Source organism: Daktulosphaira vitifoliae, unplaced genomic scaffold, assembly GCF_025091365.1.
Source record: "Daktulosphaira vitifoliae isolate Bord-2020 unplaced genomic scaffold, ASM2509136v1 Scaffold_3, whole genome shotgun sequence".
Taxonomy (NCBI): Eukaryota; Metazoa; Arthropoda; class Insecta; order Hemiptera; family Phylloxeridae; genus Daktulosphaira; species Daktulosphaira vitifoliae.
This window is the reverse complement of record NW_026099574.1, coordinates 36,174,005-36,190,880: the sequence shown is the minus strand read 5'-3', so window position 1 is coordinate 36,190,880 and position 16,876 is coordinate 36,174,005. Positions and strand designations below refer to the sequence as shown.

The following is a 16,876-nucleotide window of genomic DNA, read 5'->3' as shown; positions in this document are numbered from 1 at the left end:
ACTCGTTTTAATGCAAGAGAAATAGCAAAGTAACAAATAACACCGGTGGGCGTTTTTGGTATTCAGTTTTAGACACCACAAGTGTAAGTAAAAGTGTATCCCTTTGGCGATTACATCTACATTAAGTAAAAGCTCACCGACCTTTGACATGCCACATTAAACAGGAGCGCTAATATAAGTAACAAAATTCACTCAAAGTCGTGGCATTTCACATTGGACTAAAATTTTACGTATGAATTTATAAGGCCTCACAAATAGCGCTAGTTTTTTTTTAAATAGAACGTTTTGTATTCAAATTAATGGCTGTAAAATTTAGTTGTACCGTCGTTGTAATTGTGTTCTGCTGTCACAACGCCATAAAAAAAACGTGGCCTCCGTCTGTTGGCTGACACGGGAAAAAATTTGCGATTCCGTTCAGCATCAAAGATTTCAACGCTAATTCAGTCATATTATCGGACAATATTATTTAGAGAGTTCTAAAAATAGTGAAAATAATTAAAAATCTAGAGCATTTCAACGTATGATACGTACATCCCCATTCGGTATTTTATCGTTTATGTTTAATGTAGCGAATGATTGACATTAGGCGGTTAGTCGTGTCTGTACTATATGTTGGCAATTTCATTAGTTTTCCTCCAATTGTGGTGATTGTCAACCGAGCGAAGTCTGTTGAGAAATTCACATCAAACACTCTTTAGACGTTCAACTTTTTTAAGATTGCGATCGTCGAAACATTCTGTAGTAATTTGGTTGCATGTGTTTGCGCGAACCGTATTCTTAACCGTTTGCGAAAGGACGAACAGAATGCTGCACAATATTCAGCCGTCTACTATACCCGTAGCTAATTACCTTTTTTAGCGTTCCAATTGACTACAGCGCTGTTGACGACGAATTACCTCGCACAATATCCTATTTTAATTAATTATTGTCCGGTATCAACTGTCGACAAAACAACTCCTACAGCACCACTAAGTCACACGTTTAATGGACTTTATACGGTAGTGATGTGCTCACCGATAAGTACAACACCCTCATGAGATGGAGTACTCGCGGAAGGCCTTCCGTTGGCGGCGAGTACGGATTTAGTTTTGGACGGAATACAATAAAGTTTTAGAATCACCGACAACAAAACCTTTCTGGTTATTTATTCACGGGGTTTTTGAGCGCCCTAGTTCGTACTTGGAAGCGACGCGGCTGTTTCATTATAATAGATTAAATGTTATGTATATAGGTCGTTACACTAAGTACATAGATATTCTATTGTAGCGTTTGAGGATAATAATGTTCGAGTTCTGCTCTCTATAGGCAACGCCTCGCATTCAGCGCGCTTTACGCTTGAATGTTTAGGCTACGGTTGTTGTGCCGATGGAAACTTTCATAAAAATTGGGTTTCCAAATTCGATTGAATCGCATTTTGTCAGAAATACAATTAAGTTGCAATTCGTTTCGATCGTGTGACCGGATGTCGACCATTATAATATATGTATAATATGCGCTGTACAGGGCGTATGCGCATTTGTTGTGCTCTTCATGAGTTGACACGAAGTGCACAACAAATACAATGCCGCCGCAACGTGTATTGAATGTGTGTGTCTGTATGGAACGCTGCAGTTTGTCCTTGTCCATCATTTGCGTGCCTGTCGTTTTCCAGAAACAGAAATTAAATGTCGTTGTTTTGCCAGCGCAGTTTTATTAACACACGAGTCTGATGTGTAAACTTTGGTCGGAATCGTGCAAGTGAAATGCATCATCGATGGTCGGCATTCATCCCGTCGACGTTGTCGTAGTGCTTCCGGGTCACATTTTGCGTTGTATTTTCGTACCTTTTTGTTTAGTCTTCGAAATTGAGCAGTCAAAACCCATGACTAATTATATTGTGTTTTAGATGGATTATGCAGACTCCCAAAGCGGTTTACGCTCAGTGAGTGCTTCCGTCCCTCGGTACACCGGTATGGAACGTGGCGGAGCTATCAATCTTGTATTCGACGACAGCGTAAGTGTTAAATCCATCTTCATTATAATGCATAGTGTATGAATTTGTGTGTGCGGTTCGCTTGATTAAACGGACGTATCANGTCGTCGCGATCAGCTGTTTTCGTAGTCCATCGTCATTTTTTATTGTTTGAATATAATAATTATTATTCATGTCAACGACTCCTCGTTTTTCTCTTCTCAGTCGATTCAATGACACGAACGATTTTTCAACCAAGCTCGTGTATCTCGTATTACACACACACACACACATACCATTAGTATTATTATTTTTATTGTTTGAATTGATGTACACTATTATAGGGACACTTGTTCTCTTTTCTTCCTACAGGACGACCATGCGGGTGGGTACACTCTGTATAATCTCCGTACGATATTTCCATTATGGTGTGCTCTCTTCGGTATTGTTCCGACGGGTGTAATGCGGTCGAGTAATGTGCATCGTTTTATAGACATTCTCCAATATCGCCGACAGCTGCTTGTGGTGTTGGTCGGATGACGGTAATTTCTTTTTTTTTATACTTTCTTCCCATATAGTTCGACAAAGTGCGGCTAGTGCTCGTGTGCGTACGTTTGCCGAGAAAATTCGGCGACCGAAGTGTTCGGTTGGGGTACTACGTTTTCGATTTCAGAACTAAAACGGGTAAAAAAAAAAAGTTTTCTTGATGTCGGCGATTTTCTTCCGAGCGCGTTTTCTTTATTTTCGATAGTCAATCGCCTTTGAATCAGTGACAGAAAAAAAAAATTATTTCCTCCTTACGTCACTTTATTGTCTCTAAGTGGTCTACACCCCCTCCTCCGATATTTATTAAATATATATATATATATATAAATACAAGAGAGAAGGTTAAGCACAATATTGATCCAACAACGGAGAAGAACGAACCACCACAAAGCTGTGTAACGGCAGACACCCACGCATTGCGCTCATTTATACCGAAGCCCACCGCCGCCTCAGCCAGTTACCAACCACCCGGCACGACCGACGTCACTTGCCTTTTTCTGCCTTTCCTCATTCATTTGCCCCCTCCCTCCAATATCATTTCCTCGTGGTTTCTGTGCGTCAATGTTTTTTTCTTGTTATATACACGATTGCTCTTACCGTGGTCATTTATCTTGCATCCGCTTGATCCCTTACTTCAGTTCAGTCACCCGTGTTGTATTCTATTTTGTTTTTAACATTATGATATTAAATAAGTAATAATAACAATATTATGAACCCGACCGCCAGTAGTGTTGATTATGTAGAAGCAGTTTAAGGGTCCTGACGCAACAGGAGAGATGATTGCTTTCACTGCCAAGCGCCCCACAGTAATTGTTTTTTTGAACTTTTTTTCATCTCGTTTAAGGCCATTAAGACTCGCCGGTCGGTTCGGTAAACATTCATTAAACGTCCAATGAATCAATGATCGAAATCCATTGAACGAATAATTGGTATTCGGTACAAAGAAAAAAACAACATATTTCATTCGCTATTGTATTAAATTTTATCCCTTTTCACCGCTGTACACATCATTTAAAGTACTCTATAAATCAAATTTTAAACCGAAAGAGTGCATTAAATAATACTACAAGCTCACTGAAAGTTTTTAACGACCATTTTTATATGCTAACCCTATTTTTATGTACATGATTATAAAATCGAAAAAAACATACGTTCCATTGAATATTTAAATTCAAGTTTCGGACTAGAAAATAGATTGAATCTATCAAAGTCAAGGTATTTTACAAATTTTATAACCGCTGCGAGATAGTTTTTAAATGTGTTTTTATTATTAAAACTCAATGCATAATCGTATTGGTTTTTTATTAAGACGAAAAATGTACATTTTTCCGGCCGCTGCATATTCTAATAATCAATTATTTAGGTTTACACGTAAAAAAAATGTATTCTAAATAACAAAGAACAATAAAATTATTATAATGCGGTCGTGGAAACCGGACCGGACGGTTAAAATTACACTTCTTATTGATATATTAAATTATTTCTGCGTTCAGTGAATTCAATATCGTAATTAAAATAATTAGACGACTCGGATTTATACCCTTACAGCCGCGCCTCGCGTACAAACCACAGTATTGATAAATAATTTAGGCACTCGGTTGTGAACTCAGATAAACCCACACTACAGTGCAATTGAACTATTATTGTATTTTATTTATCATACATCACAGGAACGCGAAATAACAGGCAACGTTCGAATACAATATGTAATGTACAGTACACTGGATGCGTGTGTGGAAATGTGGGCTGAATTCCATGGTCTGGTCGTTCATTGTTATTGCTTAACGAGACATTGTGGTGTATGGTGTATACACGCATTGTGTAAATATTTCAATTTGAAGTAAAGCAAAATTAATAAGATTTTATTTCATTTATTCGTTAGTTTGATGGCGGTTCATCACGCACGGTGCAGAATAAAATTAATAGTAAAACTTTTTAATTGTGCAGGAATTTCTAATGAAGAAACTCTCGAGTCGGATGAACTTTTACGTTTGATTGAGACGTCTAATTATTTTTGCTCGACAAATTTTCAAATAATTTTACCAGTATATTATATGCCGCGTTCGTCATAGCGTTGTGTTGTTTTTATCGTAGCTTTTATGAGCACTCCATTAAAGTGTGCACTTACTGCTCCTAATTGATTTCTTTCTAGACAGTTTAAAACATTAAGCATGTAAACACTGCAAAAAAAAAAAAAAAAAAAAAATCGAGCACTTTTTACTCTACTGCCGAAGGAGTTCTATCCATTTTCTGTTGATTAAATATTGATCCGAGTAAGATTAACTCGTAGGAAATAAGCAAGTATTATTATTACTTAAAGACTCGTTTTAAAGCAAGAGAAATAGCAAAGTAACAAATAACACCGGTGGGCGTTTTTGGTATTCAGTTTTAGACACCACAAGTGTAAGTAAAAGTGTATCCCTTTGGCGATTACATCTACATTAAGTAAAAGCTCACCGACCTTTGACATGCCACATTAAACAGGAGCGCTAATATAAGTAACAAAATTCACTCAAAGTCGTGGCATTTCACATTGGACTAAAATTTTACGTATGAATTTATAAGGCCTCACAAATAGCGCTAGTTTTTTTTTAAATAGAACGTTTTGTATTCAAATTAATGGCTGTAAAATTTAGTTGTACCGTCGTTGTAATTGTGTTCTGCTGTCACAACGCCATAAAAAAAACGTGGCCTCCGTCTGTTGGCTGACACGGGAAAAAATTTGCGATTCCGTTCAGCATCAAAGATTTAAACGCTAATTCAGTGATATTATCGGACAATATTATTTAGAGAGTTCTAAAAATAGTGAAAATAATTAAAAATCTAGAGCATTTCAACGTATGATACGTACATCCCCATTCGGTATTTTATCGTTTATGTTTAATGTAGCGAATGATTGACATTCGGCGGTTAGTCGTGTCTGTGCTATATGTTGGCAATTTCATTTTGTTTTCCTCCAATTGTGATTGTCAACCGAGCGAAGTCTGTTGATAAATTCACATCAGACACTCTTTAGACGTTCAACTTTTTAAGATTATGATCGTCGAAACATTCTGTAGTAATTTGGGGTTGCGCGAACCGTATTCTTAACCGTGTGCGAAAGGACGAACAGAATGCTGCACAATATTCAGCCGTCTATACCCGTAGCTAATTACCTTTTTTAGCGTTCCAATTGACTACAGCGCTGTTGACGACGAATTACCTCGCACAATATCCTATTTTAATTTATTATTGTCCGGTATCAACTGTCGACAACAGCTCCTACAGTATCACTAAGTCACACGTTTTATGGAATTTATACGGTAGTGATGTGCTCACCGATAAGTACAACACCCTCATTGATGGAGTACTCGCGGAAGGCCTTCCGTTGGCGGCGAGTACGGATTTAGTTTTGGACGGAATACAATAAAGTTTTAGAATCGCCAACGACAAAACCTTTCTGGTTATTTATTCACGGGGTTTTTGAGCGCCCTAGTTCGTACTTGGAAGCGACGCGGCTGTTTCATTATAATAGATTAAATGTTATGTATATAGGTCGTTACACTAAGTACATAGATATTCTATTGTAGCGTTTGAGGATAATAATGTTCGAGTTCTGCTCTCTATAGGCAACGCCTCGCATTCAGCGCGCTTTACGCTTGAATGTTTAGGCTACGGTTGTTGTGCCGATGGAAACTTTCATAAAAATTGGGTTTCCAAATTCGATCGAATCGTATTTTGTCAGAAATACAATTAAGTTGCAATTCGTTTCGATCGTGTGACCGGATGTCGACCATTATAATATATGTATAATATGCGCTGTACAGGGCGTATGCGCGTTTGTTGTTGTGCTCTTCGTGTCAACTCATGAAGAGCACAACAAATACAATGCCGCCGCAACGTGTATTGTATGCGTGTGTCTGTATGGAACGCTGCAGTTTGTCCTTGTCCATCATTTGCGCGCCTGTCGTTTTCCAGAAACAGAAATTAAATGTCGTTGTTTTGCCAGCACAGTTTTATTAGCACACGAGTCTGATGTGTAAACTTTGGTCGGAATCGTGCAAGTGAAATGCATCATCGATGGTCGGCATTTATCCCGTCGACGTTGTCGTAGTGCTTCCGGGTCACATTTTGCGTTGTATTTTCGTACCTTTTTGTTTAGTCTTCGAAATTGAGCAGTCAAAACCCATGACTAATTATATTGTGTTTTAGATGGATTATGCAGACTCCCAAAGCGGTTTACGCTCAGTGAGTGCTTCCGTCCCTCGGTACACCGGTATGGAACGTGGCGGAGCTATCAATCTTGTATTCGACGACAGCGTAAGTGTTAAATCCATCTTCATTATAATGCATAGTGTATGAATTTGTGTGTGCGGTTCGCTTGATTAAACGGACGTATCGACACAAAAGTTCACGAGTTTCGGATGGGAAAAAGAATAATCCGCTTGTTTTTTCAATCAGGCATTACGCCTGATTGAATCCATTACGGATTCCTTTTGAATTCTGATGTAAATTCTTAATGTTTATTTTGAAATTGGAACTGTTGTGGTGATTGATAAACGATTTAACGGTTTTAGTGTACATAATTAATGAACCGCACGCACGTGTCTCTCAGAAGTTCATAGACTTAGGTTTTACTGTACTTTCAATGTGTAACCAACACTATTTTTGCTTTGTAGTACTGTGCTGCGATTCGACCTGAATTGTATCAGAAGAGCAACCGAAGCTCGCACAGTTCGGACACGAGTTCCGCGTATTCGGGCAGCGACACCATGACCAGCGTACACTCGGGCAGTGTGTCGGTGGAGGCCGATGAAGTGGATTTGTCGGGACTGGTGGAGTCCATTGTAGACTCGGACGAAGATGACTTGGGCGATAGTAGCNGGTACGTTTTCGATTTCAGAACTAAAACGGGTAAAAAAAAAAAGTTTTCTTGATGTCGGCGATTTTCTTCCGAGCGCGTTTTCTTTATTTTCGATAGTCAATCGCCTTTGAATCAGTGACAGAAAAAAAAAATTATTTCCTCCTTACGTCACTTTATTGTCTCTAAGTGGTCTACACCCCCTCCTCCGATATTTATTAAATATATATATATATATAAATACAAGAGAGAAGGTTAAGCACAATATTGATCCAANTGAAAAGGCCGGCACGGTAGTGATGAACGACGGCGAGGAACTGGATTCGTGGAGCGTACTCATCAATGGTCACGTCGAAGTCGAGCACGTTGATGGTGTACCCGACCAGCTGCATATGGGCGACAGTTTCGGTATCGTACCTACAATGGAGCGTCTGTATCACAGGGGTGTTATGCGTACCAAATGCGATGACTGCCAGTTCGTGTGCATCACCCAGACGGANTTGCCCCCTCCCTCCAATATCATTTCCTCGTGGTTTCTGTGCGTCAATGTTTTTTTCTTGTTATATACACGATTGCTCTTACCGTGGTCATTTATCTTGCATCCGCTTGATCCCTTACTTCAGTTCAGTCACCCGTGTTGTATTTTATTTTGTTTTTAACATTATGATATTAAATAAGTAATAATAACAATATTATGAACCCGACCGCCAGTAGTGTTGATTATGTAGAAGCAGTTTAAGGGTCCTGACGCAACAGGAGAGATGATTGCTTTCACTGCCAAGCGCCCAACAGTAATTGTTTTTTTTTTGAACTTTTTTTCATCCCATTTAAGGCCATTAAGACTCGCCGGTCGGTTCGGTAAACATTCATTAAACGTCCAATGAATCAATGATCGAAATCCATCGAACGAATAATTGGTATTCGGTACAAAGAAAAAAACAACATATTTCATTCGCTATTGTATTAAATTTTATCCCTTTTCACCGCCGTACACATTATTTAAAGTACTCTATAAATCAAATTTTAAACCGAAAGAGTGCATTAAATAATACTACAAGCTCACTGAAAGTTTTTAACGACCATTTTTATATGCTAACCCTATTTTTATGTACATGATTATAAAATCGAAAAAAACATACGTTCCATTGAATATTTAAATTCAAGTTTCGGACTAGAAAATAGATTGAATCTATCAAAGTCAAGGTATTTTACAAATTTTATAACCGCTGCGAGATAGTTTTTAAATGTGTTTTTATTATTAAAACTCAATGCATAATCGTATTGGTTTTTTATTAAGACGAAAAATGTACATTTTTCCGGCCGCTGCATATTCTAATAATCAATTATTTAGGTTTACACGTAAAAAAAATGTATTCTAAATAACAAAGAACAATAAAATTATTATAATGCGGTCGTGGAAACCGGACCGGACGGTTAAAATTACACTTCTTATTGATATATTAAATTATTTCTGCGTTCAGTGAATTCAATATCGTAATTAAAATAATTAGACGACTCGGATTTATACCCTTACAGCCGCGCCTCGCGTACAAACCACAGTATTGATAAATAATTTAGGCACTCGGTTGTGAACTCAGATAAACCCACACTACAGTGCAATTGAACTATTATTGTATTTTATTTATCATACATCACAGGAACGCGAAATAACAGGCAACGTTCGAATACAATATGTAATGTACAGTACACTGGATGCGTGTGTGGAAATGTGGGCTGAATTCCATGGTCTGGTCGTTCATTGTTATTGCTTAACGAGACATTGTGGTGTATGGTGTATACACGCATTGTGTAAATATTTCAATTTGAAGTAAAGCAAAATTAATAAGATTTTATTTCATTTATTCGTTAGTTTGATGGCGGTTCATCACGCACGGTGCAGAATAAAATTAATAGTAAAACTTTTTAATTGTGCAGGAATTTCTAATGAAGAAACTCTCGAGTCGGATGAACTTTTACGTTTGATTGAGACGTCTAATTATTTTTGCTCGACAAATTTTCAAATAATTTTACCAGTATATTATATGCCGCGTTCGTCATAGCGTTGTGTTGTTTTTATCGTAGCTTTTATGAGCACTCCATTAAAGTGTGCACTTACTGCTCCTAATTGATTTCTTTCTAGACAGTTTAAAACATTAAGCATGTAAACACTGCAAAAAAAAAAAAAAAAAAAAAATCGAGCACTTTTTACTCTACTGCCGAAGGAGTTCTATCCATTTTCTGTTGATTAAATATTGATCCGAGTAAGATTAACTCGTAGGAAATAAGCAAGTATTATTATTACTTAAAGACTCGTTTTAAAGCAAGAGAAATAGCAAAGTAACAAATAACACCGGTGGGCGTTTTTGGTATTCAGTTTTAGACACCACAAGTGTAAGTAAAAGTGTATCCCTTTGGCGATTACATCTACATTAAGTAAAAGCTCACCGACCTTTGACATGCCACATTAAACAGGAGCGCTAATATAAGTAACAAAATTCACTCAAAGTCGTGGCATTTCACATTGGACTAAAATTTTACGTATGAATTTATAAGGCCTCACAAATAGCGCTAGTTTTTTTTTAAATAGAACGTTTTGTATTCAAATTAATGGCTGTAAAATTTAGTTGTACCGTCGTTGTAATTGTGTTCTGCTGTCACAACGCCATAAAAAAAACGTGGCCTCCGTCTGTTGGCTGACACGGGAAAAAATTTGCGATTCCGTTCAGCATCAAAGATTTAAACGCTAATTCAGTGATATTATCGGACAATATTATTTAGAGAGTTCTAAAAATAGTGAAAATAATTAAAAATCTAGAGCATTTCAACGTATGATACGTACATCCCCATTCGGTATTTTATCATGTATGTTTAATGTAGCGAATGATTGACATTAGGCGGTTAGTCGTGTCTGTACTATATGTTGGCAATTTCATTAGTTTTCCTCCAATTGTGGTGATTGTCAACCGAGCGAAGTCTGTTGAGAAATTCACATCAAACACTCTTTAGACGTTCAACTTTTTTAAGATTGCGATCGTCGAAACATTCTGTAGTAATTTGGTTGCATGTGTTTGCGCGAACCGTATTCTTAACCGTTTGCGAAAGGACGAACAGAATGCTGCACAATATTCAGCCGTCTACTATACCCGTAGCTAATTACCTTTTTTAGCGTTCCAATTGACTACAGCGCTGTTGACGACGAATTACCTCGCACAATATCCTATTTTAATTAATTATTGTCCGGTATCAACTGTCGACAAAACAACTCCTACAGCACCACTAAGTCACACGTTTAATGGACTTTATACGGTAGTGATGTGCTCACCGATAAGTACAACACCCTCATGAGATGGAGTACTCGCGGAAGGCCTTCCGTTGGCGGCGAGTACGGATTTAGTTTTGGACGGAATACAATAAAGTTTTAGAATCACCGACAACAAAACCTTTCTGGTTATTTATTCACGGGGTTTTTGAGCGCCCTAGTTCGTACTTGGAAGCGACGCGGCTGTTTCATTATAATAGATTAAATGTTATGTATATAGGTCGTTACACTAAGTACATAGATATTCTATTGTAGCGTTTGAGGATAATAATGTTCGAGTTCTGCTCTCTATAGGCAACGCCTCGCATTCAGCGCGCTTTACGCTTGAATGTTTAGGCTACGGTTGTTGTGCCGATGGAAACTTTCATAAAAATTGGGTTTCCAAATTCGATTGAATCGCATTTTGTCAGAAATACAATTAAGTTGCAATTCGTTTCGATCGTGTGACCGGATGTCGACCATTATAATATATGTATAATATGCGCTGTACAGGGCGTATGCGCATTTGTTGTGCTCTTCATGAGTTGACACGAAGTGCACAACAAATACAATGCCGCCGCAACGTGTATTGAATGTGTGTGTCTGTATGGAACGCTGCAGTTTGTCCTTGTCCATCATTTGCGTGCCTGTCGTTTTCCAGAAACAGAAATTAAATGTCGTTGTTTTGCCAGCGCAGTTTTATTAACACACGAGTCTGATGTGTAAACTTTGGTCGGAATCGTGCAAGTGAAATGCATCATCGATGGTCGGCATTTATCCCGTCGACGTTGTCGTAGTGCTTCCGGGTCACATTTTGCGTTGTATTTTCGTACCTTTTTGTTTAGTCTTCGAAATTGAGCAGTCAAAACCCATGACTAATTATATTGTGTTTTAGATGGATTATGCAGACTCCCAAAGCGGTTTACGCTCAGTGAGTGCTTCCGTCCCTCGGTACACCGGTATGGAACGTGGCGGAGCTATCAATCTTGTATTCGACGACAGCGTAAGTGTTAAATCCATCTTCATTATAATGCATAGTGTATGAATTTGTGTGTGCGGTTCGCTTGATTAAACGGACGTATCGACACAAAAGTTCACGAGTTTCGGATGGGAAAAAGAATAATCCGCTTGTTTTTTCAATCAGGCATTACGCCTGATTGAATCCATTACGGATTCCTTTTGAATTCTGATGTAAATTCTTAATGTTTATTTTGAAATTGGAACTGTTGTGGTGATTGATAAACGATTTAACGGTTTTAGTGTACATAATTAATGAACCGCACGCACGTGTCTCTCAGAAGTTCATAGACTTAGGTTTTACTGTACTTTCAATGTGTAACCAACACTATTTTTGCTTTGTAGTACTGTGCTGCGATTCGACCTGAATTGTATCAGAAGAGCAACCGAAGCTCGCACAGTTCGGACACGAGTTCCGCGTATTCGGGCAGCGACACCATGACCAGCGTACACTCGGGCAGTGTGTCGGTGGAGGCCGATGAAGTGGATTTGTCGGGACTGGTGGAGTCCATTGTAGACTCGGACGAAGATGACTTGGGCGATAGTAGCGAGAGCCTGACGGTGCGCGACACGGTACGCGAGTGTCTCGAGAAAGACCCGTCTGAAAGGTCAGAAGACGACGTCGAGGTGCTGCTCGAGTTCACGCAGCACTTGAAGGCGTTTACCAACATGACGTTGGCCGTACGGAGGGCCCTATGCAGCGTTATGGTGTTCGCTGTGGTTGAAAAGGCCGGCACGGTAGTGATGAACGACGGCGAGGAACTGGATTCGTGGAGCGTACTCATCAATGGTCACGTCGAAGTCGAGCACGTTGATGGTGTACCCGACCAGCTGCATATGGGCGACAGTTTCGGTATCGTACCTACAATGGAGCGTCTGTATCACAGGGGTGTTATGCGTACCAAATGCGATGACTGCCAGTTCGTGTGCATCACCCAGACGGACTATTACAGGATACTCCATCAGGGCGAGGAAAACACCAAGAAACACGAAGACGACGATGGCAAGTTGGTCATGGTTACCGAACAAAGAGGCACTCTGGAGGCCGGAAGACGGGGTCATGTAGTTATAAGAGTGAGTATTTACAATATTTGTAACTCCTAGGGGTGCGATTGTAGGGTTCCGTCACTCGATCGATTATGAATAAAAATCATTATTATTGTAGGGAACGCCAGAAAGACTGATGCTTCAATTGATCGAGGAGAACTCGGTTATTGATCCCACATACGTAGAAGACTTCCTCTTGACCCATCGTACTTTTATTAAAAATTCTATGGAAGTAGCAAACCAACTGTTGAATTGGTTTAGTGAACCGTCCGCCAGAGATCGGGTCACGAGGGTAGTTCTTTTATGGGTCAACAATCACTTTACGGATTTTGAAATGGACCCTGTTATGATGGAATTCGTGGAAAAGTTTGAAGCGTGCCTGGAAGAGAACAAAATGAGTGGACAAATGCGATTGTTAAATATTGCATGCGCCGCAAAAGCAAGAGCCAGGTGCGTCACATTGGCCAGACCGTGTCGAGATCAGGTGCTACACTTTTCCATATTAGGAGGATACGAAAGAGGATTCGGCATATTTATATCCAAGGTAATCAATTATTTATTCTTTATTATGCGAATACAGTGAAGTAATAAAGTATTTCGTCTGCAGGTGGACAAGGGTTCAAAAGCAGAAGAAGTTGGTCTTAAACGCGGTGATCAAATTTTGGAAGTCAATGGACAGAGCTTTGAACATGTAACCCATACACGAGCTTTAGAAATTCTTCGAGGGACCACTCACTTAAGCATTACTGTAAAATCAAATCTTTTGGGTAAGCACATTTAAATTTATTTTTTCTTGACATAGTTTTGTGAAGTTTTAATTTTATATTAATTATTTTTTATAGTGTTCAAAGAAATGCTGGCCACACCAGATAATTCTCCTAGAACGAGAAATCGTCAAAAACAATCGGTCGAAATTGCCCGGCTTCAAGATGATCCTCGAGCACGGCCGTTACTCACTGCCAACCTACCTCCTCCTATTCAACAACCAATTAAGACTTCCACTGTTAATACTACTTCAGCAAACTCGTCTAGTGGAGGAGGCTTTATGACCCTAGGTCCTAAAAAACGTTTGCAGCGAGCTCTAATGAAGATGAATATTCTCCCAAAAAATATCATCGGGGGTGACGTGTGTGATGATAGCTCCGTTTCGGTGTCTGGCAAATCTGATACTAGCTCAAATTTTAAACAGTCTCATAGCCATCCAGATCTCACGTCTATGTCTTATTTGGATGATCCACGAGCAATGGCTGCCGCCGATTATCCTGAGCATGTACTCAAAGTTTATAAACCTGATCAGACTTGCAAGTATCTTCTAGTGCATAAAGAGACAACAGCCCATGAGGTGGTCATGCTAGCATTACAAGAATTTGGTATCACTGAACCGAGCTCAAACTTTTCTCTTTGTGAAGTGTCTGTATCTGAAGGGGGTATAATCAAACAAAGAAGGTTGCCTGATCAATTACAAAACCTTTCAGAACGTATCGGGTTAAGTAGTAGATATTATTTAAAAAATGTTGGTAATACAGAGACTCTTGTTGGAGATGAACTTGCTGCTGATTTAGTACGAGAAAGTAATGTTCACTTTTTGCAACTTAATGCTGTGGAAGTGGCAGTTCAATTAACACTCCAAGATTTCTCAATATTTAGACAAATTGAAGCTACTGAATATGTTGATGATTTATTCCAATTAGACAGCCGATATGGTACGCCAATGCTTTCGAAGTTTGCTGAGGTATGGTGAATGTACTTTATTATGAATAAAAAAATGATCACAATTTTATTTTTTAGTTGGTTAACACAGAAATGTTTTGGGTAGTGACTGAAATTTGTTCAGAACATAACCTTATTAGACGGTCAAAAATGATCAAACAATTTATTAAAGTAGCACGTAAGTTAAAAGAAATCATTTTATCTATAATAGAATATAATTGATTAACTATACTTTTTCAGAAGTTTACGGTATCCTTTGTTTTATAATTTAAACAAATTTGGTTTCATTCCTCCTCTCTCTCTTCTTTAAAATAGTATTAATTTTTGAATTTTTAATCGTAAACTTTTGGTAAAATAGCTTAAAAATAAGAAAATGCTCTAATTAAAAAATGACCAGTTGCCAACAACTTTTGAACTTGTATTTTGAAAGTTATTAACAATATTATAATGACTTGAGGTGAAGTGCGAGTATGTTTATTTTTATCTCTGGGCATTTATGAACTACACTATCCTTCTCACCCTAATATAGAATTACTAATATCTTTTAAAATACTGGTTTAAAAATTGTTATCAATCAATAATTTTTTTAGTTGGATAATTTCCTTATTTTTAGTTGGGTTACATATATGTTTCCATTTAAAAAAAAATTAATTTGGTACTATTTTAAAATAGAGAGAGAGAAGGGAGATAGGGCCAAGTAATTTTTGAAATTTTTTAGAACATGAGATACTATTAACTTCTTTAAAAAAAATTATGATTTGTTTTATATTTTTAAAGATATTAATCACTCTGGATACATAATAGCTTTTTTTATTTATTCAATTGACAGGTCAATGTAAAGAATGTAAAAATTTCAATTCTATGTTTGCCATCATCTCGGGTCTTGGCCATGGTGCTGTAAGTCGTCTACGACAATCTTGGGAAAAACTACCCACTAAGTACCAACGGTTATTTGGGGATCTTCAAGATTTGATGGATCCTTCTCGAAACATGAGCAAATACCGTCAATTAGTCAGCAACGAACAATCTCAACCTCCAATTGTAATAGCTTAATATTAAATGATTTGGTTTAAGATTTTATATAATTTCTTATTATTTTAAATTTAGATTCCATTTTATCCTGTTGTCAAGAAAGATTTAACATTTATACATTTGGGGAATGATACTCATGTAGAAGATTTAATTAATTTTGAAAAGCTAAGAATGATTGCCAAAGAAGTTAGGAATCTTACTAATATGTGCTCATCTCCATATGACTTACTAACGATGTTGGAGCTTGGTGGACAACCAACATCTAATGCTATGGTAGCTTTAAACCAACTTACAACAGGTGTAAGTGGAGGGCCACATCAAGCTGGAGCTGCTACAGTCAAAAGAAGAAAAAAGTCAACTGCAGCACCAAACCCAAAGAAAATGTTTGAAGAAGTATGTAATTTTATCATTATTATTTGTGTTTTTTTTTTTTGTATATTTAATATTTTTTGTGGTCAAACTTAAAATTATTTTTATCAAATAACTCAATTATATTTAGGCTCAAATGGTAAGGAGAGTTAAAGCTTATCTTGCCAAAATGAAGGTAATAACAGATGAAGAAAAACTTCACGAACTGTCAATGAGTTGTGAAGGCTCGAGCACCAGTGGATCTATTATGAGCACTGGACCTATTCGTAAACGACATCCTTCTCCTACACTTTCAACTGCTAGTAGTGCCAGCAGTGCTAGTGAAGGATTGAAAAATAGTGGTCCTAAATTTGGTTTGTTTATACATTTTTCATTTAAATTTTCTAGTATTATAATGTTTAAAATTTTATAATTAGGCTCTGCATCACCTCAAGCAGTGAGAAAATTATTATCTTTAAGTGAACCTAGCAAAACTAGATTACATCAGCCCAGATATCATATGGCTCCTTCTCCAGGCCCTCCAACACGTAGAAATGTTCACCAGCCTACTAACATTCCTGCTACATCACATGAACGATCACATTCTGACACCACACCTTTAAATCCACCTCCACCTTTACTTTTATCATCAGTTGATTTAAATGCTGAGAGTAGCAGTGTTACCAGTTTATCTAATCTATCTCTTAGAAAAACAATTACATCTAGTAAGAATTTTTTTCTTATGAAATATTAATTTCAGCAAAAATTGTATACTCATTTAAAGTTTGTCCTAGCGGGATCCGTGACATCGAGCGATTCAGGACATTCAACCCAGACAAGTGGATCAGTGGACATTTGTATGCCTCAAGGANAACCCAGACAAGTGGATCAGTGGACATTTGTATGCCTCAAGGAGCTTCACCTCCACCTCCACTACATTTAAGGAGACATTCAGTGCTTCAGCCCCCATGTAACAATTAATCTTAATTGATTATATTGATTAAGTTGTACTAATTAAATTTTGTATTTTAGCGGGTTACCAAATTGGAAATCGCCCAATATATGTTCCAAATGTCCAAGCGGGATC

At 37.8% G+C, this 16,876-nt stretch overlaps 1 protein-coding gene across 1 annotated transcript in view; it reads left to right on the top strand.

The window, feature by feature from the left end:
* LOC126901822 (rap guanine nucleotide exchange factor 2-like) overlaps positions 1–16,876 on the top strand; it is a 30,461-nt gene that overhangs the window by 12,127 nt on the left and 1,458 nt on the right. Inside the window, 12 exon segments of the mRNA XM_050678631.1 lie at positions 1,886–1,993; positions 11,998–12,726; positions 12,818–13,243; positions 13,307–13,466; positions 13,542–14,431; positions 14,488–14,587; positions 15,239–15,450; positions 15,517–15,834; positions 15,941–16,163; positions 16,227–16,514; positions 16,584–16,652; positions 16,697–16,759. Coding sequence (XP_050534588.1) covers positions 1,886–1,993; positions 11,998–12,726; positions 12,818–13,243; positions 13,307–13,466; positions 13,542–14,431; positions 14,488–14,587; positions 15,239–15,450; positions 15,517–15,834; positions 15,941–16,163; positions 16,227–16,514; positions 16,584–16,652; positions 16,697–16,759 — 3,586 coding nt within the window.